The sequence below is a fragment of the Rhinatrema bivittatum genome, chromosome 13, assembly GCF_901001135.1.
Source record: "Rhinatrema bivittatum chromosome 13, aRhiBiv1.1, whole genome shotgun sequence".
Taxonomy (NCBI): Eukaryota; Metazoa; Chordata; class Amphibia; order Gymnophiona; family Rhinatrematidae; genus Rhinatrema; species Rhinatrema bivittatum.
This window is the reverse complement of record NC_042627.1, coordinates 66,882,817-66,910,160: the sequence shown is the minus strand read 5'-3', so window position 1 is coordinate 66,910,160 and position 27,344 is coordinate 66,882,817. Positions and strand designations below refer to the sequence as shown.

The 27,344-nt window shown below is 42.5% G+C and overlaps 1 protein-coding gene across 1 annotated transcript in view; it reads right to left on the bottom strand.

The window, feature by feature from the left end:
* Positions 1 to 20,738, bottom strand: part of LOC115074789 (aminopeptidase N-like) — a 49,288-nt gene extending 28,550 nt beyond the window's left edge. The window contains exons 1-8 of the mRNA XM_029574612.1: positions 20,064 to 20,738; positions 14,903 to 15,045; positions 11,990 to 12,126; positions 11,771 to 11,897; positions 10,851 to 11,005; positions 10,225 to 10,338; positions 7,648 to 7,791; positions 1,657 to 1,722 (exon numbers count right to left, since the gene is read on the bottom strand). Coding sequence (XP_029430472.1) covers positions 1,657 to 1,722; positions 7,648 to 7,791; positions 10,225 to 10,338; positions 10,851 to 11,005; positions 11,771 to 11,897; positions 11,990 to 12,126; positions 14,903 to 15,045; positions 20,064 to 20,710 — 1,533 coding nt within the window. The 5' untranslated portion in view covers positions 20,711 to 20,738. The remainder of the gene's footprint in view (positions 1 to 1,656; positions 1,723 to 7,647; positions 7,792 to 10,224; positions 10,339 to 10,850; positions 11,006 to 11,770; positions 11,898 to 11,989; positions 12,127 to 14,902; positions 15,046 to 20,063) is intronic.
* Between the last annotated feature and the right edge of the window lie 6,606 nt (positions 20,739 to 27,344).

Here is a 27,344-nt window from a genome sequence, read left to right as displayed (position 1 = left end):
AGCATGTTTACACAAAACAGGGTATGTAGATGAAACAGCTTGTGTACGTGAAACAGTGCGTGTACGTGAAACAGTGCGTGTACACAAAACAGGGTATGTAGATGAAACAGTGCGTGTACACAAAACAGTGCGTGTACACAAAACAGCATGTTTACACAAAACAGGGTATGTAGATGAAACAGCGTGTGTACGTGAAACAGTGCGTGTACACAAAACAGTGCGTGTACACAAAACAGCATGTTTACACAAAACAGGGTATGTAGATGAAACAGCGTGTGTACGTGAAACAGTGCGTGTACACAAAACAGTGCGTGTACACAAAACAGGGTATGTAGATGAAACAGGGTGTGTACATGAAACAGCGTGTGCATGTGACCTTTTCAAATACACCCGGTGCAATTTTGCCCCCTCACTCAGTCACCTGTAGAAATAGAAGATGGAAAATACTTGAATGCATCCCACGTTGCAAGGTAAAACCCTTTAGCATGACTTTCAGTGCCTAGACTCCTCTATCGGACACTGATGGGATTGATGTGGTCCTTGTTCCCTCTTCTCTCAGCCCTTTGGAAGCTGCCACATACTGTATATGAGGCATTAAAACTGGAAGCTCGACTTTCCACTCCATATGTATCTTTCTGAAGCTCAAAATTATAAAGTACTTTATAATTTTTATAATTATAATTTTTATAATTATAAAGTACTTTATAATTGTAAACCCGCTAACTCCACAAAACCTTTACAGATGTTGCAAAATGCCACAGCGAGGATTCTAACCAAAACAAACAAAAGAGACTATATAACACCCATCTTAAAGAACCTACATTGGCTACCCATCAAATTCAGAATTCATTTCAAAGCCCTCTCCTCAATCCACAAAGCAATACATAACATCACCCCACTCAAACTCATGATCCCACTTCAACCTCGTACCTCCGCCAGACCGGTGAGACAAGCATATAGAGACAATCTACAGGCCCCCACCAATCAAGACAGCATTAAGTAAAAGAGCTTTCTCCACTGCCGGTCCTAAACTTTGGAACTCTCTTCCATCAGACCTCAGACTAGTACAATGCCCAACCACATTTAAAAAAAGACTCAAGACCTGGTTGTTCAACCAAGCATTCTCATAACTTCAGTATCTTATTTGTATTTCAGCCAATGATCCCTTCCAAAGATAACCCCCCCAAGAGAACGTTCTATCTATTTATCTCTATGCAGTCAAATCTCAAAAAACCTTGTCCTACACTTAACATCTGGTCTTAACTCCAGCCTACATTAGGCGTCTTATCTATTTTATTTTATGTTGTTTATTCCCCAGTTATTTGTATCCTAGTTTTGAATCACCCTGTTTCTTGTAAGACAACTTTTTGTCATGGTTATTGTTTGAATGTAAACAGACTTGATTAGTAATTCTGTTACTGGAAAATCGGTATATAAAAGTGCTAAATAAATAAAATAAATAAATAAATACTTTGGGATGCTGTTTGAATATAAGGCACTCTATACATCTCAAATAGTATTCCTACATACAATATTATGGCATCATATAACTGCAGGGGGGGGGGGGGGAGGGGGAAGGGGATCATTTTCGGTCTCAGGTGTAGTGTTGCCAGTGGACTGCTGGAAGGTTCTGCATTACATATGGGAGGCACTTACGTTTAATCCTTTTTTAAATGCATCCTCTGTCATGAATTCGGACAGCATTCGGATAACCGAAGCCCCCTATAAAAAAAAAAGAAAAAAGAATAAAGAAAACTAGTTAACGAGTTGAGCGTGATCTCCGCAAGCGAGAGCAGGTGGGGGGAGTGCAGCCCAGGATAAATCAACCTTTGTGGGACACTCAGTAAGCGTAACACAATTCTGCTACTGTGACAACGTCATGCTTTTATAATTTGGGGAGGGGGGTTGGGGAGAATGATGCACAGGTTCTACAAGGGTTAGCCTGCTCCAGTAGGAAAACTGAAATAAAGATAATATACTTAATCCTTCATTCATAAAGCATTACGGTGCCTCTCTATTGGCAAAGGTCACGTTGTGAAAGTGAGGTTCTTGGCTTCTGTATGTGTTACAGTCGTGGGATGATAATCACTTGGGCTTTGCTTCAAGTCTAGTTGACTCCCCCTCTCCCCCCTTCAGATGATGAGTTCAGGGGGAGGCCCCCTCTCATGACAAGAACCATGGGGGGGGGGGGGGAGGGGAGAAACCAGAGCAGCCGCTGTGATCAGTCGATCTGAGCAACGTGGGTGGGGGTGGACCGAGCTGCACAGGCGCTCCCCTCGCCACCCGGGTGTCCCAGTGCGGCTGCACCCGCTGCTTCTCCCCCCTCTCCCCAGTGCCTCCGCCATCGCCTTGCTCCATTACTTCAGAGCATACGATTCTTGCTTTTACCAATGTAACCTTGTTTTTCTCCACTCTCAACTGGCGTTCGTGGAAAATGTGTCGTTAAATCAGCTTCTCCGTATAGACACTCGTCGAAAACCTGGCCTGGTCAGTACTGCTGGAGTTTCCATTCGCTTTCCTTCAGGCCCATGCAATACCCTGTGCTCAGGCTGGCGCACAGGTTAACCCGTGCTTTGGACTCGCGTCAATAACCCCTAATGCAATAAGGGGGATCAGCGCATCCAAAACGCGCGACATAGCAGCGCGTAGCTAATCGAGCTCATCGCATGTAAAAGCCACGTTGATGAGGCCATTAGCTAGTCCCCCCCCTTATGTAAAAAATAACCGTGTGCCTAATGCACATGTTTTATCCCTCAAAAATGAATGCCAGCCCCAGAGCTGGCATTGAGACTTGAGGAGACCCAAAAGTTTAAAAGAAAAGCGGAAAGCACTGATTTTCTGTAGTAGTTCTTCTGACTTGATATTGTAGCGATATTATGTCGGTGGAACCACAGAAAGCAGCAACGCGAAAAATAAAATTAAAAACTAAAAAATATGCCTTGACGGCAGTCAGGTTAGGAAAAGGGACGCTCAATTAACGAGCATCCATTTCCCTTACCCGTGGCTGTGCTTGCAAAATTGAGCGTCCGTTTCCCTAACCTGCGCACAGCCACTTCTCTTGGGTGCCCGATGCCGAGGAGGCACTAGGGATGCAGAGTTTCCCCTACAGCCTCCTCTTTAACACGGTGACTCATTAGCCTACTGCATCGCTCACCCGAGAGAGGTGGATGGGCGGGCGTTAGGAAGGCGAGCGCTCAGTCGTGAGTGCCCATTTTTCCCGCACGGGTATTGCATCGGCCTATTGTGTCCCATTTCCCTCCTCTCTAATGCAGAAGGATGAGTCGGACTATGAGTTGGAAGAGTCAAAGATTGGTGGCTAGAATTATGTCAAAGCTTGAAAAACCGTTTTGTTACAGCGCATATATTTTGTGTTATACTGTCATCTGGTGGTTATATTGTTTTTAGCCCGTACACTTCCTAGGATAACTGTAAGCTCTAACCCAGAGGTCATGAGAGCAGCATTATGGTAGATTTGCCCTCTGTGTTTTCTAGATCATGACTTGGAATGTAACATTTAACTCAATAGGTCATGAAAGGCAGCAGGGGATTCTGGGAAAGCCGTTTTTATAAAAACGTTCTGAGCTAAGCCTGCAGCACCAGTTATACATTTGTGGGTCTCCTTGAGGCTAAGAGAGCGTCACTTTTTTATACTGATATTATCAATAGACATATTCAAGCAGGGCTCATAACAGCTGGAACAGTTCAAAGATACTATGACAGGTATTCTTATCTCTCTTTCATCATACGGTAAGTTCTATATATATCCAATTGATTTTTTTTCCTAATAAGTGCTTTATGTTAGTTGTTTTCTAATAAGTGCCTTAGGTTAGATTACTTTCTGGGTGATATTCTTCTGTATTTCTGTAGTGCAAGCCCTGAAATCTCTCTATTTTTCTTGGTAGTCAGCTTGTCTGGAGCAGGGGCTGTTCAAACTCAATAGCAGATACACAGTCTGGTGAATTGCTGCGAGCAAGTGTTACCTGTTTAGTTTCCTCTCACCCTACTCTTCTACCCATCCACTCCTAGGTTTGTTTTTCCGATATTGTCTGCCTGAATACATAATTGAAAGCAAGATAATTTGGAAATTTGGTAATTCCTTAGGTGTTCTCCATCAAATCAATTGAGCAAAATGAGGACTATCCAACCTAACAATTGTGGAACCTTTATTTTGAAGCAAATCATTGGAAGCTTGGGACTTGTCCCATTTGTTCAGAACTCTCATCATGAAAAAGGAGGTGGCTCAAGTTAAAGCTGAATTAGCTGCAATGAAAGTATCAGAAACCACCAAGAAATCCTCACCCACTTTACAGTATTCAGGAATCGTTTCCTCATTACCACAGAAAAATCAAAAGCCCAGAAAAAAGGGGTTTACAGGGGGCTTAGGTAGGATAAGACCTGTGACCCAAAGACACCCATTCTTCACATGCGTGCATCCCACATGTCCACCCCCACTAACACAGAGCATACAGGAACCCAAGAACAAATGGATTACAATGGGCTCTGGTAGAGTAAGACCTGTGATGCGGAGACACACACTCTCTCAAGTGACACAAGTACAAAATGCCTTCTCTGTATTAGATAATGAAAAAGCTCTAGCAATGGAGATTGAAATGGTGTCTGAAAAGAAACAAAAAACCCAAACCACGAGGAAATTCCATAAGAAAAAGCTCATTGTGCCGGGTGACTCAGTCATCAGAGGCACTAATTTGGGAACTCTTTTCAAGGGAAATACTTCAGTTAAAAGCTTTCCAGGATCATCGGCCAGTAGAAATGTTGTTCAAATAGTCAAAGCGATCAAAGAAGAAAGCAAAGACTCCCTCAAATGACTTATGAGGAGAGGTTGAAGGACCTAAATATGTTTACCCTGGAAGAGAGGAGGTGCAGGGGAGATATGATACAGACCTGCAGATACCTGAAAGATTTTAATGATGCACAATCGTCAAGCCTTTTCTGTTGGAAAGAAATCAATAGGTCATGAAATGAAACCCCAGGGAGGATGACTCAGAACCAATGTCAGGAAATATTTCTTTATGGAGAGGGTGGTGGATGCCTGGAATGCTCTTCCAGAAGAAGTGGTGAAGACAAAAACAGTGAACGATTTCAAACGGGCATGGGATAAACACTGTGGATCCCTAAAGGCTAGAGGATGGATATGAAGAAAAGAGCACATGGGGGTAACTTGCTGGTGTGGCGGCTACTACCATTAACCAATAAGCCTTCGTACTGTTGATGCAACTCTATTATTGCTCTCTGCTTTTATGGCAGGGGGAAAAGAGGAAAAGGGGAATTAGATTTAGATAGCGACCAACAAGGACATTGGATTTTACGGTCTGGAGAAAACAAGCATGGGGTAACTTGCCGGTGTGGCAGTTACTACCCTTAACCAACATGCCTGATACTTTGGATGCAACTCCAACACTGCTCTCTGCATCAATGGCAAGAGGTAACGGGGAATTGGACTCAGACAGCAACCAACAAGGGCACTGACTTTGACGGTTTGGGAAACTAAGTAAGGGGGTGACTTGTATGGCGCAACAGATGTTACCATAAGCTTGCTGGGCAGACTGGATGGGCCATTTGATCCTTTTCTGCCATCATTTCTCTGTTTCTGTGGTTCTTTGGAAGATAAGAGTCAAGCCTGTCCTAGTATATAAAGTTGAATCAGAGTTTAGCTTCTGTAACATGTTCAGTGAAGAAAGAATAAAAATAGCTTCTGAATGTATTTGTCAATTAATTCCAGAAGTTTTGGGAGCTAAAGAAACAGTTACGTTTACTTAGCCAGAGAAGTAGAAAAGCAAAGCAAACCATTCCCATATTTGTCTTAATCTGAGCCCCCAAGTGCCAATATGGATATGAAAATCTAAAGAAATCACTGGTAGCCTACTTGTCATTACCTTTATTTTTAATGTAGGCAAGCAATACCAGAAAAGCAAAGTGATTGTTAATTATGCTGCATTCAGAATTCTTTGACTCAGGAGCTCTGATTTGGATTTCCTGAAGATCCATTTTGGAATTTTCACATCCAAAGTGAAAGTTTTCAGATTTTCTGCGGATTTGCCATGGAAACTTCAGTGGGGCTTTCCCCAAATCCTCCATCAGATTTTAGCCAGGTTGAAATTCACCCTGTTCAGATTCAGCTTTGGAATTTCTTCTCACCTCGCTCTACTTTGTCAACAGTTTCTGGTCACAGCAACTGCAAAATTTCAGATAATTTGTCCAAGGCAGAAATGTAAGTGGGTCTAGACTCAGTAGAACAGTCGTGTTGTATTGCAAAGCTTAGAAAAAGAGAGAGGGGTCAGAAAATGACAGCCAGGAAGGTCTCTGTTTGTAAAAGAGACTTTTATTAGTGTTGATACTTCAAGATTTTCAGCCCTTGGAAGACTGGTTGTTACGTTGGCTCCTAGGGCCTGGTTTTGGACCTCTGCCATTATTCAAGGAAGTATTTAATGAGGATAAACCTTTAAGAGGACAGAGTCCACAGATCAACCATTTGTTTTGGCATAGCAGGGACTGGAAGCTGCAGTGTTGAAGGGCTAACGCGTTGTTTTCAGAAGCAAAGTTAATGGCTTGTGGTTTGTAAAAGCATTAGTCTGTTCCAGTAAGAAACATGAATCTTACTTTCTTGTGATTCAGCCAATGGGAGCTCTCATTCCATAAAACAGAAGCAAAAGTTAGGAAAAAAAACAGAACAGAGCCGGGCTGGCTTTCTTCAAATCAGATCCTCCAAACCGACCTTTCAATCTAATTTTCTGTTAATTCTAAAACCCATAGGAAGAAAAAGATTGATTTGATCCCTTAGAGGAAAGACCATTAGGCTAAGCCTTCATAATATTTGACTAAATATAGTCCTGGAGCTGCAAGCACAACCCTAGTAGGGTTACCATAGAGCTCAGGTCTTGCCAAACCTGTCCTGGTGATCGTACAGCCTGCTGGGAGTTCAGGATATCCACAGTGAATATGCACAAGAACAATTTGCATATTCTGGGTCTCATTTATCTTTTGCATATTCACTGTGGAGTTCCTGACTACCCAACTGGCTGTGAGGTGGGGGCACCAGCAACGTTCCCTCTAAGCTGCGCAAGAAGCCCACCAAGCACGCTTCAGCTGTCCCACAGTTTAAACTTTATGGGATCTGCAGCTTCCACAGACTGAGCGTCCCTGTCTGGTTTAAAGCAGGGGACGGCTAGGGGGTTCCTGCTGGGAAGAAAGGTGTCGGCAGGTCTCCCGCACATCTTAGAGGGAACACTGGTCATCGGGGTGGGTTTGGAAACCGTACTGTAGGGGAAGGCTGAGCCAGGTCTGGTTCCAATTTCTCCAGACATAGGAAATGGATGTCCATGTAAGCAATGGGTGGAAAACCAGGACTGGCCCCGCTTGTCACTGCAGGGATAATCCTGATCAGGACATCTCAGGCGGTCTGAGCAGAGAGGGCACAGCTGGGCTCAGAGGGCAGCAAAGATGTGTTCCCCTGCCAAACTGGGCAAATATGTGACGATATGCGATGAGGTCCTATAGCGACTGTACAGGTACCAATTGAATGTGACTGTAAAGACATCTTACAGTTTCATCTTCACGGCAGGGGGGTAACATCTGATTCCACACAGAGTCCAGTAAAAAGAGGAAGAAGAGGGCGAGAAAAATGATTACCTTGCTGTAGGCAATAGAATCAAACTGCTCGCTGATCTTTGCTGGCGTGTCCACCTCCTCCTCCGTCGATGTGAGAGGGTGGGATGAAGATAATGCATCTGCCTCCATGACACGATAGACATCATTGAGCACGATCAAATCTTTCTGCACGGCAGAGAAAATGTACACAGTTATACAGAGAAGTAATAATGAGATGCATGCAGAGCCTCTAGGATGCTGCTGCAGGGAGACTGCAAAAAGTTCGTGTCGACCAATTTCTTTGTAGCATGAGTCTGGAACTTCCTTGTTATGGGGCGATGTTTGGATAACATAGCTTGTTGGGGAGGAAATCATAAAACTGAAGGTAAACCCACAAAGTTCAGAAGCTATCTGGTTAAAAGGTGCCCTATGGATGCTAAATTAGACCCTCAGATGTCAGGTACAAATATTCCTGTAGAAGAAATAGTTAAAGTACTGGGGATGTATTTGGATAGTTCTTTATCCATAACAGATCTCCAGTTTGAGTTTGTTTTTTTTATTCACTTCAATTGATTTGGAGGCTAAAGCTTTTTCTAGAGAAAGCTGATATTTCCACTTTGACCACTTCATTTTTATACTATCAGACATTGATTACTGTAATGCCCTATATTTGTTGGGTATTACAGAAGTTTTTATGAGGAGGGTGCAACTTTTACAAAACACAGCAGCTAGGGTTATCTTTCATGTATCAAAATGTTAGCATGCGACACCATTATTGTATGAACTTCACTGGTTGCTGGTACAATGCAGAATTGCATTTAAAGTAATTTGTTTTACTTACAGAGCAGTACGTAGAAGCCAAGTTACCTATCTACAGTATTTATCTAACCTATTGGTTCCCTATAGATCATCTAGGACTCTCCGATCATTGCAACTAGACTTGCTTACCCTTCCATCTCCTCGTGAGACAAGATTAGAAAGCATGAGGCAGACAACATTCCAATATCAGGCGCCATTAATGTGGAATAACCATTAATGTGGAATAACCTTCCTTTTGATTTATCTTAAATTTAGGAAGCTTCTGAAATCTATTGGGCACATTTTAGGAGATATGTTTTTAAATTTTGTGTATATTTTGTCTTGCTTTCAGATTTTTGATAGTTTGTCAATCTGTGTTTGATTGTTTTAAAATTATTGTATGGATATATTTTTTTATTGTGCATCGGTTTGATGTTGTTTTGAAAATCAGTATATTAAAATAAAATTGCCATTAGCATTAAAACAGGCCCTCTTCACTCCTCTAATTATCTATTCAGTTGGACTGATCTGATGGCTCCAAGGCATTGCTATCTAGAGGACCTAGATTAGATTGCTGGGCCAGGACTCTGCTCATTGGGCCAGGGAGGGTTAAGGGTGGAGGCAGTGCTCACAGCCCCTAGGGGGAATGGAGTCTCAATGGCCCCACCTAGTGGCCAGACCCGGGCTCCACATTAACCAGTTTCTAAAGGGAACGTCAGCTTGTGGTCCCTGGCCAGAGACAGCTGCTGCAATGGCTGAGCTGAGTTGGGACGGGGATATAAAATTGAGGGGAGGGAATCTACAGTCAGAGGCAAATGAAGGCTCATGACACTGTAGCCAAGAAAAGGGTTACTTCTGATTGAGTGAGAAGCACAAAAAAAAAAGAGCAGGAAGAAACTGCCAAGCCAAAAAAAAGAATCTATTCAGCTTCTGGAAGGAGCGAAAGCCTGGAGTCTGATCAAATGAACGTTCCAGAAACTGTAATAAAAACATAAAAAATGTAACACAAGTAAATTACAGGAAAAAGAGAAAAATGGAAGGAAATGGGAAACTTCAGAGAATCACAGCGAGGCATAAGAACTGTAAAATTTGCAACTATATTCAACTCTATTGGTATCTACTACTTTTAATTTACCAAAAGTAATAATTTAGACCAAGCCAACTTTCTCTTTATGCCTACTTGGGGATACTCTACCTTTAACTTTTTATGTTTTCTTATCTCCGATGAAAACATTTCAGGCTTACATGGCACTTTTTTGTATATTTTCCTGAAGGCGTGCTAGAAAACTTTCTTCCCTGCTTCCATTATGCCCTATTTTCTTAATTATAAATGTAATGCAATGGCAGGAAGCTCCATTATTCCTTCATATTACCGTAAGTTTAATGTTCTTGTCACTGGCCGGCTTTTCATCCCCACCCCTCCCGACCTCCTTCCCCTTCACCACCTGACACACTCCTACTCGCTCACTCATACCCATCCTACTGCGGAGAACGGGGAGGGGTGGTAGATTTTTAGTTTGCCAGGGCTGCGGCACAATGTAAGACAACATTCGTATCCTCAACTGGAACATACAATATTTGGGTTTTTTTAAACGAACTGAAGGATTCATCTACTTTCCTACCCTTCTTTTGTTTTATTTTAATATTGTACAATGCTTTATTGATAATATAAACTCTTCTCCACTGCCAGCTTTTCTTTCGAAAAGTTTCCACAACTTTTAAAAATATGAAATACGGCTCTTGGAATATCTGCTAGCAGGGTGTGTTCGAGAGAAGACGGACGGAGGCGTGGTGCCCCCACAAGCTTTTCTCACAACTTACGATGTTCCATTTCTCCTCAACCGCGTGAGCTCCCAGGTATTCCACGTACGAGGCAAAGCCTTCGTTCAGCCAGAGGTCATTCCACCACTTCAGAGTCACAAGGTTTCCAAACCACTGGGCAGAAAGAAGAAACAGGTTGGAAAGAGTTACGCATTGCGTGGCTTGGAGGCGCAGTTGGCGTTCAGTTGGTTTATGAAATGGACCAATCTGAACCAAACTCGGGATTTCCCTCCCCCTCTCCCCCAACATTTAGTAGGAAAGCACCATACCGATTTTCAACATCATCGGGTGTCATTTTGACACTGGAGCACGCATATGGATGGATAGACACACAGACACACAAGGGGACCGACCATTGGTGCTCTTGCCTCAACAATGAGACCTTAAGAAGAGTCCCCTGCAGTGCAGAATCCGCCATGCGCAAATAACAGAATGCTCTGCGTTCATGCCATGAGTGATGGCACATGAAATATCTTGTACAACACTACGTACACACTTGGCGCTATATAAGTATTCTTGTTATGGTTAAAAACAAAAGAAGAAAAGCATAATGGAAAATAAAATAAACTACTGGAAAAAGCCCAGAGCCTATGGAAAAGAGTTGTGCTGGTTGTCTTGCTCAGTACCTGATGTGCCAGCTCATGGGCTATCACGGTAAGCACTCTCTCTTTATTGCCAATGGATGATTCTTTTTCATCATACAACAGGGCCGTCTCCCTGTAAGTGACCAGCCCCCAGTTCTCCATGGCGCCTGCATTAAAATCAGGCAGGGCTATTTGATCTGAAGAAACACAGCCCTCGTTAACATATTTCTGACACAGTGTTGTATATTCTACAATATTTACTAAGTGGTCTATGGTATGTTTTCAAAGCTTTGTGACTGTTGCTGCTGTAAATCAAGGCCTGGCGTCAGAGGGTGACAGAAGCCATATGTCTTGTGCAGGGGAAACCTTCAAGGTGCACCCAAAGCACCAGGTCTCAGAGACCACTGTGATAGCAGCAGCCACCTTCCCTCCTTCCCAGGGTGGGGCTGAGTGCACAACCTCTGCCTGTCCCCGATGGATGGGGAATCTGAACCAGGAGTGCACAGCACTACAGCCTCAACTACTTGGTCGGCCCTGAAGTGATGTCTGATTTAGGTTCTGTAAAATACAATGGAGGTAGAATGCCATCAGGAATTTTTTCTTTTTTTTTTTTTTTTACAGTTGTAACTAGAAAAAATGTTATGCGTGAGACCAAGAGCGTTCTGACAGTTCCACACCCACTAAAGCTCTCTGTGGGGCCAATGTCTGTTTTCCAACCCCAGCGCCTCAGGATTTAAACCTGCAGCTTTTGAATTCCAAACCCCAGAGACTCTACGATTGAGCTAAAGGCGTCACCCTGCTAACCAAGCAAATAGGAGAACCTTGTCTACGTTAACCTGTTTGTTCATTTCCTTCCCTTTATCACAGGCAGCTTTCACCGGTATATATCCGGCCTTGTATGTAAAATAAGAACTATACCCCCAGAATGTCCATTAGCCGGCTTTCACCAGAGAGTCTCTTACCTGACTTCGGCAGAGGATAGGGGACATCGTAATACGTCGCAAAATAATCTAGAATTTTTCCTGTTACATTTTTGGCATATGTTCCTTGGCCTTCCTCGATGGCTTTCTTACGGGCCCAGATTTGGATCTAAAAGCAAAGAACATGGGACAATCTCTAATGCGCTGTTCTTATAACTTTCATGGGCCATCTCCATGGGAACTTACAAAATCGCAGCTCACCTCTGTTGTGTTGCTAGAACCCTTCTCACTGACAAAGTCAGAGACTATGAACGCCAGGAGGTAGGTGGACATCTTGGGAGTTTCCGCAAATGTAGTTCTAACCCATGGTTCTCCGCCTATGTCTTCATTAGTGGAGCCTAAAACATGAACATTTCTTTCAGCATAAATATATTCTGAATTTGTGATACTACATTCCTGGCCTGGGTCCGACGGCTCAGTTGCACTGCTATGTGGAGGGACCTGTGTTTGATGTCTAGCTCAGTGTTGTGATTGGTTCTTGAATGAGCTGGAAAATACCGGGTAAAACTGAAATCCTGCACACTTTTATCCCTGTTAGAGTTTTGTTCTATTGTGTTCTCTATTCACCTTCAGGCTGACTTTAAATCACAATGAAAATCCTTTTACTCTCACTGCTCCACTTCCTACACCAGCACGCCGCTCTCTCTTTACAGTTGACATCTCTCTTTCACATACTGTAGGTTTCATGAACAATGTGAAAAGTACCGGTACGTCATTGCACCTGAGGTTCACAATTTAGATGCGTATGGTCTGTGATAATTTAGTGCTTGAATGATCTACAATCATTTTGGACAGGTGAATAAATGAGTATCTAGAACTTTCTAGACTGAGTGAGACTTAGGTAGCACTGTCTCTAATGGGGGTTCGTGTTTGAACAGGGGGAGGACAATTTACTGGGGTAAAGTGGGCCAGATTGAAAGCCTCCACCCTCTGCCAGCCTGAAAGTATTGAGTGAGTTTCTATAGCCTTCTCCCAGAGGCCTGCCCAGGTCGGGGGAGGAAAATAGCGCATAGAGGTGGCGCTCTTCTCACCTGCTCACAAAAGGAGTGGCCAATTTACACTAATTCTCTAAGAAAATACCCATGTGCTTTCTGTTTGACAATTATCATTGAGCATGTGTGCTAAAAGTGCTTGCAAGCACGCGGATAATTCCCTAAATTTCTCCCGCAATGCTTTGTTCCCTCTTTAGTGGCAATATAGCACCAGCTGGGATTATCAGTGCTCCCTGATAGGCTCACCAGAGGGGGTCAGGGGACAGCTAGGACCATTGAAACCTGAAGAAATCACAAAGCAGAACTTTTTTATTTTAAGCTTACATTTTACTGCACACAGTATAGACCTTTTTTTTTTTTTTTTTTTTTTAAAGGAGGTTTAATTCTCTTGCTTTGGTTGTAGCATTATCACCTCCTCCAATGGTGTCAGGTGGTAGGGCAATAACCTCCCATAGTGTTCTTAATCTCAGCCAAATGGTCAAGCAAAGACCATCCTTGGCTAATGGCTTAGACCCTTACCAAAAAGCAGTTCGATGCAGAATGCTCCATTTTAACACGGCACACCCAGAGGGCACCACTAGGCCGAGCCAATTCTCTGGTCACTGCTCTGTTAAAGGATTCCTTTTGAGGGGATCCTTCACATAAATTAGGCAGACTGAACGGGCCATATTCTCTTCTAAAGATTTAGCGGTATTTTAAGAAGAGCATTTTTTTTCTTTTATTCCAATGTGCTTTTATCCTGAACAAAAACATTTGTTTTTTGAGTTTCAAACAGGCTTTATTGTAATAAACAGGCTTTATTTATTTTAGTTTATTTTCAAAACTATCATACCCATCATTATTTATCACTATAATATGATATTGATATCAAAAGTTTTTCCTTATCTTGTAACTATCTCTATACCATGTTCAAGTTGTACGTTGTTTTATAGTTATATGTAAAGCCCGTTGTCTTATAGTTATAGTTATATGTAAAGCCCCTTCCTTTTGGGCATCTCACTGTTTTATGTAAACCGGAGTGATTTGTATCTGATACAAGAACCTCGGTATATAAAAATAAAAAATAAATAAATAAATAAATAAATAATAATGAAACACAATACAATAACAGGTTAAACAGGAATGAAAACATCCCACCCAAAATATGAATTACTTTGTTCAGCAAAGAAAGGCAGAATATACATAACATTATAATATCACAATCCCTCACCACTATGAAGGCTTCTCTGCATAACATTGTATACAGTGGAAACAGATCCTACTTCTTTAGCAGCAAGTTTCAACAATGAATCCCAAATTATAGGCACATTGTAGTATGCATCACGCACAAGGTATGTAATTAATTCTATAGGAAAAAAACAGTCCAACATACTTAGATCCACCCTTCAAAAGAAGGTTAACTGGCAACTTCCAAAATGTATATACAGTACACCTCATTGCAACAATCAGATGTATCTCTAAAGGGATGTCCCCAATGAGAAGAATGAATACCTGGTAATGGAAGACCTAGTAATATTATTCCCGGATCAAATGGTATTCGTATCCCCCTTGCCTCTCGAATCCATGATAGAACTTCCTTCCAAAATACCGAGATCAAGAGGCAAGTCCACCCCATATGAAAAAAAGATCCACTTCCCCACAGTTCCTCCAGCACCTGTCTGAGTCATTCAATTTTATTCTGTGCAACTGCATTGGCGTTAAATACCAATGATAAAAAAGTCTGTAGCCATTCTCCTTAGCAACTAGCAAGCATCCATCCAGAGTTCCCCCGACTGACTCTCCATACTATGTGCTCCCATTCCTTCTTATCAATCTTCCTCCCTAAATCTTTGATTCAAAGATCCTTATATCTCGCTATTGGGTCAGCTTCTTTATGCAGAATCTGATAAATTTTGGAGATCAATCCTCTATTAATTACCTTTCCCAAGGAGAAAACTCTCAAAGGGTAAGATCTTTCTACTGAATGCAGATGCAAATTGAACTGCATTCAAAATTCCCCAAAGTTGTAAATACCTAACTTTTGGGACAACAATCCCCCCAAATTTAGCATTAGGTTCTTGGAGAACAAAACCATTTTTAATAAATAAATATATGAAAAAAATAAAAAAAAGTGATAGCTTACTTATGTTTGGCATATTTGACAGTGCCACATATTTTTTTTCATACAGCAGAGTGATATTGAAGGTGGCTTTCATAGCTGGCTCATCGAAACACGGGAATGCCTTCCTTGCATCAGCTGCCTGCATCTGTGTAGTGGCAACGACCCTGAAATCAAATGAGAAATCATGTTAATTCAGGCCATTCATGGGCATTCTAGCTGAGCCCAATCTGATATTTTTAGTTACTGCAGTTAAATTCTGGGTCTGTGCAGATCTACCAATTTTGTATGCATGATTTGCACTTATAATAAAAGGTTAGTATTTTCTCCTAGTGAATGAATACGTCTTTTTGAATGAGATGTCATTAGCTTGTGCCAAATATTTAGAGCAACTGTGAGGAAATCTTGAAGGGTTCATCTTTACTTTCTACTATACTGAATAGAAAAATAAAAGAAAAAATGACTTTTGTGCAGTAAAAATTGATTTTTATTTTTGTAGGTTGTGATGCCATTTATTGGGCCAATGACAAAATAATCCCTAGATGCTGTAGCAAGTTAGCTTTGGGATCAACATAGCGCCCTTCTTAGGATGTGAGACAAACCGTGACTCCGAGATCAAGTTCCCATGGAAATGAAAAAAGACACTGATGAATGACGAGCTGGGACTTTGGCCACAGATTTTAAAGAATTACTTTTTATTGAAAATAAGACATTTTTCAGAGAACAACTGACCATGCAACAAGGTAAAACCATTCCATGGGGAGCTAGTAGTCCATTTGGGAAAAGAAATGTGTTGTGTCATCCAGTGATCATCACAGATTGATCCATATTGGAAAATGCTCCTATACTTTCACTTTTTGCTGAGTCAGGCTCTTCCTCCTCATTTACCAATGGAATTAGTGGATGACAAAAGAAGTGCGAGTTAAGGCCACAGGAAGCAAAGAACCCAAAGACCAGAGCAGACCAGAGGTAACTGGCACTGCGACAGTGATCATGCTTTTATTTTTTATTATTTGCAGAAAATAAGGATGTTTAGATGTGAAAAGTTTAGATTATACGGGAAGTGAAACCTCGTGTCAAGTGGAGGGCCACTGAGCATGAAGAGGCTGATATTCAGCACTACTTAGCAGGTTAAATTTGGACTTAGCCAGATAAGTGGCTCTATTTTAATATTCCGGCACGCCAGAGGCTACTTATCTGGCTAAAGAGTTAGCCAGTTACAAGGACTTTCCGGGGCAGAGCCACTTACCCAGCTACCTTAGCCAGATAACTGCCAATATCCAGCAGTTTGTCTGGCTTGAGTCTTCCAGACAAGTACAGAAAGCTGTTTGACTGTCCTGGAAAAACTTATCCAGCTGTACTTGTTCACTTGAATATTGGCTTCCAAGAATCAAGCACAGACGAATCAAAGCTCCCTGAAACCCAGGCATCATCACCAGCTTTTACACGATCCAGTTCATTGCATGAATGGGCCCCTGGAAGGTAGTCAGTATGGAAGCTTAAAACTCATTGAAAGGAAACCATCAAGTAGCGATGATCTCTTTATAAGGCTGACAAGGCTTTGAGATTACTGAGGATATTTCTTCTGGTGATGAAATAATTTAAACTGTCACCAGTTTAACTATTTACAAGCTTTTCCTCTACCTGTTTCCCACTGCAGTGCTCCTGATGTTAACATGTGCAGAAAATGTTTTAATTTAATTGCATCTAGTTTTGTTTAAATGAACAAAGTACAAAGTGCAATGATTGTATGGGTTGTTTTTTTTCCTATTTACCATTAAAAAGGACAAGATCCAGATCACATAACATTTACCTTATATTATGAATACTTGTTACCGATAAATATTATGGCACATTGTTAGTAAGAATTTCACCAAATATATATTTACGTGCCTCATTGTAAACCGTTGTGATGGTGCTTTACTAAACGACGGTATAGAAAAGATTTTAAATAAATAAATAAATAAATAAATAAATAAATAAAGCAAGCATAAGAAATTAGGGGGCCAATGGAATAAGCCCTGCATTAAGACTGGGTGCTGAAATTCAGCACACAGTTTATTAATGTAGACGATGTAGTAAGCAAATAGTACGCTAATGCATCTGGAATTAAAACCATGCACAAACACAAAAAGAATGCAATGTCATTTTTTCCTAAACTACAACAAAATGAATGCACTCCTGCCCTGCACTGAATAACCCCCATCACCCAAACACTCAAACTTTTATAAAGTTCCCTGTTTCCGGTGTTGCTCCTCATTCCCCCGCCCCCTCAGACCGCCTAAGCTTTCCTGATTCAGTCTCTGTTTCCTCGCCTGGGGTCAGCTGGCACAGAGCAGGGTAGGAGAGACTGGGGATCACTTCTGTCCTTTGAATTGGGTAAGCAGCATAGGGTGGAGTTCATGGGAGGTGAGGGAATGAGAGGCAACCTCAGGGTGGCAAGTTTAATCAGTGGCAGGGGGAGGGGTAGGAGGAACACGTTAAGCTCGCGTAGTGCACACTATTAGCAAACTGCACACACTAGATGCATTTACTGCATGCTATTTGCAAATAGTGTACACTAAAATCAGGAGATGGGGGGTACTTGCCAGGTTCTTATGGCCTGGATTGGCCACTGTTGGAAACAGGATGCTGGGCTTGATGGACCCTTGGTCTGACCCAGTATGGCATTTTCTTATGTTCTTATGGATTTTAAAACCAAACAAATAAATTAAAGAAAAAGAGCACAAACATAACAAAACAAAAATATTGCAGAAGAAGAGGGAAAATGGCCTGTACCACTAGCAAAGCCCATCCCACCAGCAGCTGAAGTGGAGGAGAGATGTCCACAACAGCCACGACAGTGGGCAAGAGAGACAGAAGGGGAATGGATAGTGGAAGATCAGCAGCCGTGGATCAAGCTTCAGTGGCAAAAGATAAATAGTGGGCTTGGGGGGGGGGGGGCCATGAAGAAAGGGGCAGGGAATCATGTTGGGTAGGCAGGTATCTTTGTGTTTCTATTATAGGCAGTGAGCACAGAAGAGGTAAGTGTTCATTGACTGCAACAGAAGCAAAACAAAATGACGGAGACGAAAGAAATTTAGAAAACGAAATAAAATGGTTTTCTCTGCACACTCCTAATAATAATAAAATATTTTTCCAGTATATCAAAAGTAAGAGACCAGCAAGGAAGACACTCGGTCCACTGGATGGATCAAGAGATTAAGAGATTATCAAAGATGATAAGACCATCACATCTGAACCGAATCATTTCTTTGCATCATCTTGGAGGATGTCAGGGTAATTCCCCAAACCAGAGGCCTTCCTTAAGCCTCTGAGGTGCTGTGGATTGGGAAGAAGCGATAAAAAGTAAAGATACGCTTTCACTGGAAATTAGACAGAAAATGTTCACAATATTTTCTTTTGTTTCATTTTGCTTTAAAAAATGAAAAACAAAAATACAAACAAAATTACATTTATTTTCATTTCATTTTTTTAAAGCACTCCTAACAGACCCTACCCGTATAGCCACTGGCCTGCCCTACCAATCCTTAGGTTTCTCAGACTCCCCAGATGCTCCTGCCCTGCTGGTGCTGGTCAACCCGAGGCCGGCATCATTATGCGGAATTTCCTCACAATTGCCTCAGCCGGCACCATTTTGTTGTACGGCAATAATAACGACGGTGGTCTCGAGTCAGCTGGCATCAGTTTGTACAATCACATTTGCGGGTCAGGAATGCTGACCATGAAGATTCTTCAGAGCCTACGCATAGGGTGAGAGATTGGAAGGCTGAGGACTGTGGGGACGTTCAGGAGGGGGTGGGATTTTGGGGGGTTTTTTGTGGTGGCTTTGCGCATGCAAGGGTAGGCAGCCAGACCCAATGTCTATTGTCGTGTGTGTTCGTCAATTTTTCCAATTTTGCTGTAATTAGGGCCTTGTACTATTGCCATGTTTGTAATCTCAGACTTCGACTCTGAAAGTTAACTTTAAAGTGGCCTCAACTTAGGCTTAACCACAATTTTTTGGGTTTCCGAGGGTGCATTAGGGTCTGACATGTTGTTGAGTGTGTTTCTAATCCTTTTGCATTTCAGAATTTACAGTGTTTGTCTGCAGAAGTAAAGATTTCCTTTATTTATGGAAGAATAAATAACCTTGGGTATAAATAAAAAGAAATTAGTCATTTTCTAGCTGATAACTTGGCTGCTGTGTAAAAAGGAGGGTCTTTTTTTGTTTTTTTCAAATTTATGAATGATTCGCCACAAAATACGTAAACCAAAGACCTTCTCTACATCTGTAGGCTTTTAAATTGCATTTGACAGCTCAGACTGAAAATGCCGCTCCACAGATCAAACCCACCTGATCTATTACTAGTTCTGATATAAACTGCATAAGTGATGTAACCTTCAACCCTGATAGAAACCAGACTATGTAACTTACTTAGTTACTTCTGTGTAATGTCTAAGCCTATCCTCATCGTAATCTGCTTCGGAAAGGCAAAGTAGAAACCTCAGATTAAAATGAAATAAATTCTATGTTGGTAAGGTGAAAGCTGGCAGGGTACTAAGAAACTACTGTGACTGATGCCTATTCTACTTACAAATTATTACTGATTTCATTGTCCGTGCTTTATTTTGCACAGCGGTAAATGTTTTGCACAGGTTCCCACAGCCTGGAAGATCTGTTTTACAGAATCAAAAACAAGATCCTCCAGTTCTTCATCTTTCGCCACATGGGCGGCTCCAACACCAAACATGAGCCGATCAGGCCCTAAAGAAGAGGGAGGTGGGGGGTAAAAGTAATAAACAAAATACTAACGCTAGCGATGATTTAACTAGTGCGATGTAAGAAAGAGGCCGGGTCTGAATAAACCTAGAACTAGCACTGCGCGTGCCTTATTCAAATATCTCTTAATGAGCTCTCTACACGCTCCACAGATAGCAGCATAATGTGGCGGCAGCAGATTATAAATCTGCTAAATAAAATGCCTAGAGGGGTGCTGTACTATAGCCAAAACCATCGAAGAAGGGGGTGCTGCGCTGGAGCCACTGCCGCCAGAGGTTAAGTTGGGGGAGGAGAGGATGAATAACTAAAGGTTTGCCCAGAGCACCAAATATGCTTGCACCAGTCCTGATCTCTAGTAAGACACGTGCAAGACTAGAAACGTCTCGGGGGGGGGTTTTGTTTTTTTTAACACTGTCATCTTACCTTGTTTCACTGCCCTCCTTGTACTCGCTCCTGTAAAACCCAGCCAGGTCATCCGCCAGCTCCCCGGAGAATTCACTCGAAATCGTGTATTTTTTGCCCGCCTCCAGGTTGCCGCGCAGTTGGGCCACCAAATACTGGGTTGGAACCTCAAGCCAGGATTTCTCTATGGCGGGCGGGCTGGAACCATCCACTCCTCCCAGGGAAATGGGATGACCGTCCTTCTCGGTATAGTTCAGTTTGTTGCTGTGAATCAGGATGAGGTTTGTTGAGTTCACACATTTGATGGTGACGGTGCTGTTGCCGTTGAAAATGTAGAGGCCTTGTGAGTTCTTCGTCAGATTGGGCTGCAGCTCTACATCATAATGTTCAGGGATCAGGGAGCCTGGGAGCCTGTATTTATGCCACAATTCATTTGGCTGTGGTGTGGTCATTGCAGGTGCAGATGCAGGAGCAGTTGCAGGTGCAGATGCAGGAGCAGTTGCAGGTGCAGTTGCAGATGTTGTCACAGCAGGAGGAATATAATTATCATTTTTACTCTTTTCCTGATCATACACAACTGCTAAAGCTATAATAGTGGCCACTGCTGCCACAGAGAATAAGATGCCCACAATGGCCACAACCTTACTGATGTAGAAACCCTTTGCCATTTTCAGCGGCAAACGGCAACTGCGGAAAAAAAAAAAAAAGAACAGAGAGCTATGCTCTCCTTTTATACGCTGCAAGCCACTACTGGAGGGTCAGACTGTTAATCAGTAAAAGATTAACTGGAGGGGAGCAGTGCAAAGGTCTTCATTCAGCTGACTCTTCCAGGCAGTTTTCCAGTATCTGTTACACATTTTCAAAAATTGTTCTCGTAGAAGAAGTTAATTAAAGCATTATGGGTGCCTTTCCTTTTAATAAATAGACAATTTTTTTGTCATCCCTTACGTCGGTGTTTCTCAAGCCTGTTTTGAAGTACTCCCTGGCTAGCCTGGTTTTCCAGACATCCACAATCAATATGCATGAGATAGATCTGCATCCAGTGGAGGTGCTGCATGAAAATCTCTCTCATGCATATTCATTGTGGATAGCCTGAAAACCTGACTGGCTAGGGTGTACGCCAGGACCAGCTTCAGAAGAATTGCCCGACGTAACCCAAAACGCTCTCTTTTCCTTCTCTCCTCTTCCTCGTCTTTCTCGCGTTATATCTTTTTAGTCTTTGTTTCTGAATTAACGTTTAGAGGACAACTTTCAACAGAATGTATAACTCAGCAGATCCACGCATGCAAAGTTATGTGTCTCCACCCTGAAAGTGTGCACGCTTGTGTCTACATGCACACAAGCTTGTAATGGAGTAGTGTATATATATATTTGCAAACATTTTATAAAATTACATGCATATATTTTATATGTTAAATAACTGTAACATGCATGTAATAATCCTCATTTTATGCACAGAAGTGGGTAGCTTATAAAGCTGGCTGACGTATGTGCTTATCTCGCTTGTGAAAATACTTGTGCACATACTTCCAAGCACCAGTTCACCCACACTCTGCACGACTTGCTCCAGATACCCCCTCACCCAAACCCTGCATACAAAATAGAAGTCAGATTTAATATCCCTGACTTGATTAGCAGGTGTAAAAGTGTGCATGCCTGCTTGATATGGTGTATGCACACATACTCTGTTTATAAAAACGGAAATGTGCACTTCCAAATGACAGCGTGGAACGCCTTCTTTCTCCATGCATACTTTTCTGCACAGCAATGACACTGTTTCCATGTTCCCAACCTTCGGAATATTTACTTACCTCAGACAGAGGCTACTTATGTGATATATGCCAATTTTTACATGCACAAGGCCCCCAAATTACTGTGAGGCACCTGGCTCCACTCATTAATTCTGAATTTGAATACAATTTTGCATGTGCCACATGACTGGCTCCATCCCAGAATGTTCCCGCCCTATCAGCAAGCAAGCCAGATAGCTAGTGGCTGAATATGGACCCCAATAAGCGAGAAAGTTTAGAAAATGTGTTAGGAGTCTTATTTTGCAATTTATAAGACCATACGAGCATAAGAAATGCTGTGCTGAGTCAGACCAAGGTCCACTGAACTCGGCATCCTGTACCTGACAGCGACCAATCTGCGTCGCAAGCACCCAGCAGATCCCAGGACTAGCAAAGGCTTTCTTTAGTCTATTTGGCTAATAAGGGACCTGACCCCATCCCAGGTAAGGAGGGATGGCTACAATAGTGGAGGTGCTCTGCCTCTGGGGAGAGGTATAGAGGCTGAGCTCCATTTAATACAGGAACAGTCCTCCCACCAGCTTCTCCTTGCAGTGGTTTAACCCACCCAGCCCGCCCATCTCTGGACGATCTTTGTGGTCGCAATGAGACGTGGCGAGTTGTCAAACTGTTGCAGCATAGGGCAAGCAGGGTCAACCATGCCTGAAGGGTGCATGGCAAGTGCTATTTTAAAGCTGCTCAGCAGAGAACACACAGCATGCGCAATGTGAAAACTGGTCAGGCAGTGAATACTAAGCGGGTAACTCCCGCCACTGGGTAGCATAGGTGGGTGAGAGTGGAGATGAGTTTGCCTGTCAAGTCTTCAGCTTTGAAGGCCGGGATTGGTCCGATCACTGCCCAGGCACTTCTGCTGCATCCTGAACAACTGAGTCCTGCTCTTGCTACGGACCAGGACGTCGGAGGGGCAAGGCTACAATGGCCCCGCCTACACAGTGCCAGAATACTGCATTAACATGATGCATCGAACCTTTATGAACTGCAGTTCAGACAAGGGTGTGGTCACCCTATGGGGATTGCTTAGAGTTTAATTAGCGGTTGAATTTTGTATTGAAATTTGACCTATGCTGCGGCCATCTTCATAAAACAAAGATCTTCGTTTGAGAGAAATGTTGTTCCAAGAGCTTCATTCATGGCCAAATTAACTGAAAATTGTTAGGGGGAGGGAGGGTGGGGTTAGAGATCTATGGGATTGAAGGAGGCAGCGAATACGCACCTGATAAGGTTGTGTTGTATGGATTTTTCCTTCAACTTGTCCAAATCTCTTTTAAGCCTGCCATGCTAATCGCCTTTATCACGTCCTCTGGCAACAGATTCCTCAGCTTTGTGAACTGAGTGAAAAAGTACTTTCTATGATTATTTTTAAATCTGCTGCTTGTTAGTTTCAAAGAGCATCCATCATTTTAGTATTATTCGAAAGGATCAGTAATCATCTTTTATTCACCTGTTCTACTCCATTCATGAATTTATAAACTTTTATTATGTCCCCTCTAAGCCATCTCTTTTCCCAGCTGTACATAAGAACATAAGATTTGCCATACTGAGTACTGAGTCAGACCAAAGGTCCATCAAGACCAGTATCCTATTTCCAACAGTGGCTCAGCCAGGTCACTGGATCCCCAGGGGTAGACAGACTCCAAGCTGCTTATCCCAAGAATAAGAAGTGGATTTCTGCAACTCTACCTTAATAATGGTTAATGGACTTCTCCTCCAGGAACTTGTCCAAACCTTTTTTAAACGCAGCCACACTAATAGCTTTCACCACATCCTCTGGCAACAAATTCCAGAGCTTAATTATGCGTTGAGTAAAAAAATATTCTCTCTTATTAGTTTTAAATGTATCACCTAGTAACTTCATTGTGTGTCCCCTGGTCTTTTTACTTTTCAAAAGAGTAAACTACGGATTAACGTTTACTTGTCCTATTCCACTCATTATTTTATAGACTTCTATCATAAGAACAGTTGCTATGTGTTTTGTTTTTTTTGTTGATCAAAAAACATAAGGAAAATGTTCCCCTGAAGCAGAATTACAAATTCAGAACATGGACCCGTATCAGGGTATAGTGAGCAGAAACACTTTGGGACAATGATAACAAAACTAGAACATAAGAACATAAAAAGTACTATACCGGATCAGACTAAGGGTCTATCAAGCCTGGTATCCTGTTTCCAACAGTGGCCTAAGCCTTGTAGCCTCTCATCGTGGGGGAAACAGGATGCCGGGCTTGATGGACCCTTGGTCTGACCTAGTATGGCAATTTCTTATTGTTCTTATGTTCCCTTTATCAATTTTGTCGCGCTACTCTGCATCTTTTCTAGTTCCGCTATGTCTTTTTTTAAGATGGGGTGGCCAGAACTGCACACAGTACTCATAGTGTGGACGCATACAAGAGGCACTATGATATCTTCTGTTTTATTCTCCTTTCCATTTCGGATCATTCCTAACATTGTTTGCTTTTTTTGAGTGCCATTGCACACTGAACTGAGGATTTCAATGTATTGTCCACAAGGACTCTAAGGACCTTTTCCTGGGTGGTAGCTTCCAATGCAAAACCCAGCCCTGGGTACCTGGAGCCGGGATTATTTTTGCCTTTTCCCACACATTAAATTTCATCTGCCACTCAGAAGCCAGTCTTCTGCTTTCACAAGGTCTTTCTGCAGTTCCTCACTATCTGCTGCATTTGCAACTTTGATCATCTCATTTCTCATTCCATTTCCAGACCACTTATTAACTTTCCTAAAACAGCTACATCTCCTCCCCTAGGTCTACCTAAACTTTATCTCTTTGAAGGTTTTGAAAATTCCTGAAAACGTGGTCCTCCTATTTCTAGAGTGCATGACCTTCCTTCGATGGAAACAGAGGAGGTTACTCCTATTTCTAGAGTGCATGACCTTCCTTCGATGGAAACAGAGGAGGTTACTCCTATTTCTAGAGTGCATGACCTTCCTTCGATGGATCAGAGGAGGTTACTCCTATTTCTAGAGTGCATGACCTTCCTTCGATGGAAACAGAGGAGGTTACTGGGAGGCATAGTCCCTTTCATTTTCTTGATCTGACAAGAGCTCTGGAGAAGCACATAGAAGAAACGTATACATTGTCTACTCTTAGTGTTAATGTTTTTCTTGAACCTGATAAGCATTGGGTTCTGAAGCTGTTTTTTTGATATAAAATTGTTTTGTTTTTAAATTGTAAAGTTTGTGGGGGGGGGTCGATATTCAGTGGCTATCTGGCTGCACAAGTTCGCCAGATAAACTTGTCCGGTTAACTTGGCCAAGATCAGAGGTGGACTGACAGTGATCTGGGCCCTCTCATTGGCCCCTAACCATCCATCTGTGGGCCACTGGGCACTGCCCTATTGCCTGAATAGTCAGTCCATCCTGGGCCGAGGTATTCAGATTAGATTCGATTTCTACATCTAATGATAAAATAACCTCATCTGATGTAATGATTTTCTTTTATATCTCCACTAAAATTGCTAAAATGATTCAACGCCATTGATCACTGGTTACTTTACATCAAAGTTTTAAGAACACACACAAGTCAGGATGCCTTGCACCAGAGAAGGTAGTTTACATGAAATGCGCTGACCGTTCGTGTTATCAGAAGAAGAGGGGGATTTACAATTGACTCTGAAAAGTCAATTGTAAATTGACTTTGCACTTTGCAGTTAAAGAGGTTTGTGAACCCCACACAGGAGCACGCTCTATGACCTTTTGCCGTCTGCTCTTCTGTGTATGTCGTGCATATCCAGGGCACAATCTGAGGGGGTCGGGCCTGGAACGCAGTTCCACCATTTCTTTCCAGACTTAAGAGGCAGAGCAGCAGGGGATGTTCTGCTCCAGCCCCTCCCCTCGAAGCAGCCTGCAGGGAAGAAGAAGGGGGGAAGGGGTGAGTTTGATGGGCAAAAGACAGCCAGGGCGTTGTGCACTGGTGGGGGGGGGCTGGGAACAGGGGATATCTGGGATAAGGAAGAAAAAGAGAGCGCAGAGTATGTTCATATCTACGTATGTATGTGAGTGAGAGAGCGCGTCCTTACCCGGCCTTGGCCTCGCTCACTTCCTCTTCTCCACTCCCACACCACAGTGCCGCTTCCTTTTAGTCTACAAATTAAGCCCTGCGGATATCATACACTGTCCATGCCCACTGAGTTTTGGAGGTAAGACAAAGAGGACCATAAAGATTCATCTGAGAGAACACTGCAGTTCTTTAAAGTTACAAAATATGGAAATGTGCCCATTGTGGCCCATTGTGTGATTCAACAATACACATTTGAGTCCTTTCGGTGCTTTCTTCTGGATCATGCACCTATAGATTCTAGAGCAGGGGTGGGCAGTTCCGGTCCTCGAGGGCCACAAACCAGTCTGGTTTTCAGGATATCCCTAATGAATATGCATGAGAGAGATTTGCATGCACTCTGCCTCAGTTGTATGCAAATCTAGGTCATGCATATTCATTAGGATATCCTAAAACCTCGACAGGTTTGTGGCCCTCGAGGACTGGAATTGCCCACCCCTGTTTCTAGAGGGTCACACTCTTAGGGTGCTTACAACAGATGTAGATTTACCAGCTACAATCTGATGGACCATGAAGACTGAACAATAGGATTGAAAGGGGATTGTTTTTGTGAACTAAGGTCTCTGATTCATTCAGTGTATGACATGTGACTTCTCTTTTTGTGAATAAAGTGAGATTCGATATCACAATTTAACAGCCTTCCCCTTTTAGTGTGATTTGATATCTTTTCTAGCAATGCTTTGATTGACTGTGTATTTAAAGCCATTTTAATATCACCAGTGCCTGCTTTGTCCGTTTGAAGAATTATTTTGTGCAGGCCGATTTTAATGCACTTTCATTCACAGACCCATTAGGACTTATCAGTGTAGCTGCATATTCTTGCAGCTGCCCTTGTCTTCCAGAAAACTAGCATCTTTCTCCTGTTTGTCTCCTACCGCGACCAGGAGGCCATCTTCCCTTAAAGAAGTCGGCTTCTTTTTCTTTTTACAAAAGCTTGCTCCAGTTTCTGTTCTCCCCCCTTCCTTCTTGCTCACAGGCCTCACCATGTAACCTTGGAGAATCCTAAACTGAAATTATAAAAGGAGAACCGTTGCTTAAGCAAGCTCCCAGCACCTGTCCTCACTCGCCACCCTCCTCCTCCTCCCTCTGAATTAGAAGCAGGCACGTTCACCGCATCCTGACACGGATCCTGAAATTCTGCTTCAGGGGGACATTTTCCTTATGTGCTTTGTGATCAACTACAAATTTAAAAAAAAAAAACCCCACATAGCAACCGTTACTAAAAATTTCCAGTGTGGCATGAAAACAGTCTATCAACACGTACAATTTGTTGAAACAACTCACACCTCATTGTTCATTGTTATTTGCCACCTTTAAATAACATAGGAAGAACCGAATGGGAGATTAAAAAAAACAAAAAACAAACTCGTTTAATTGAACACCAAAGCTGTTTAACCACCAAGAAAATCCTGGCTCGTGGGC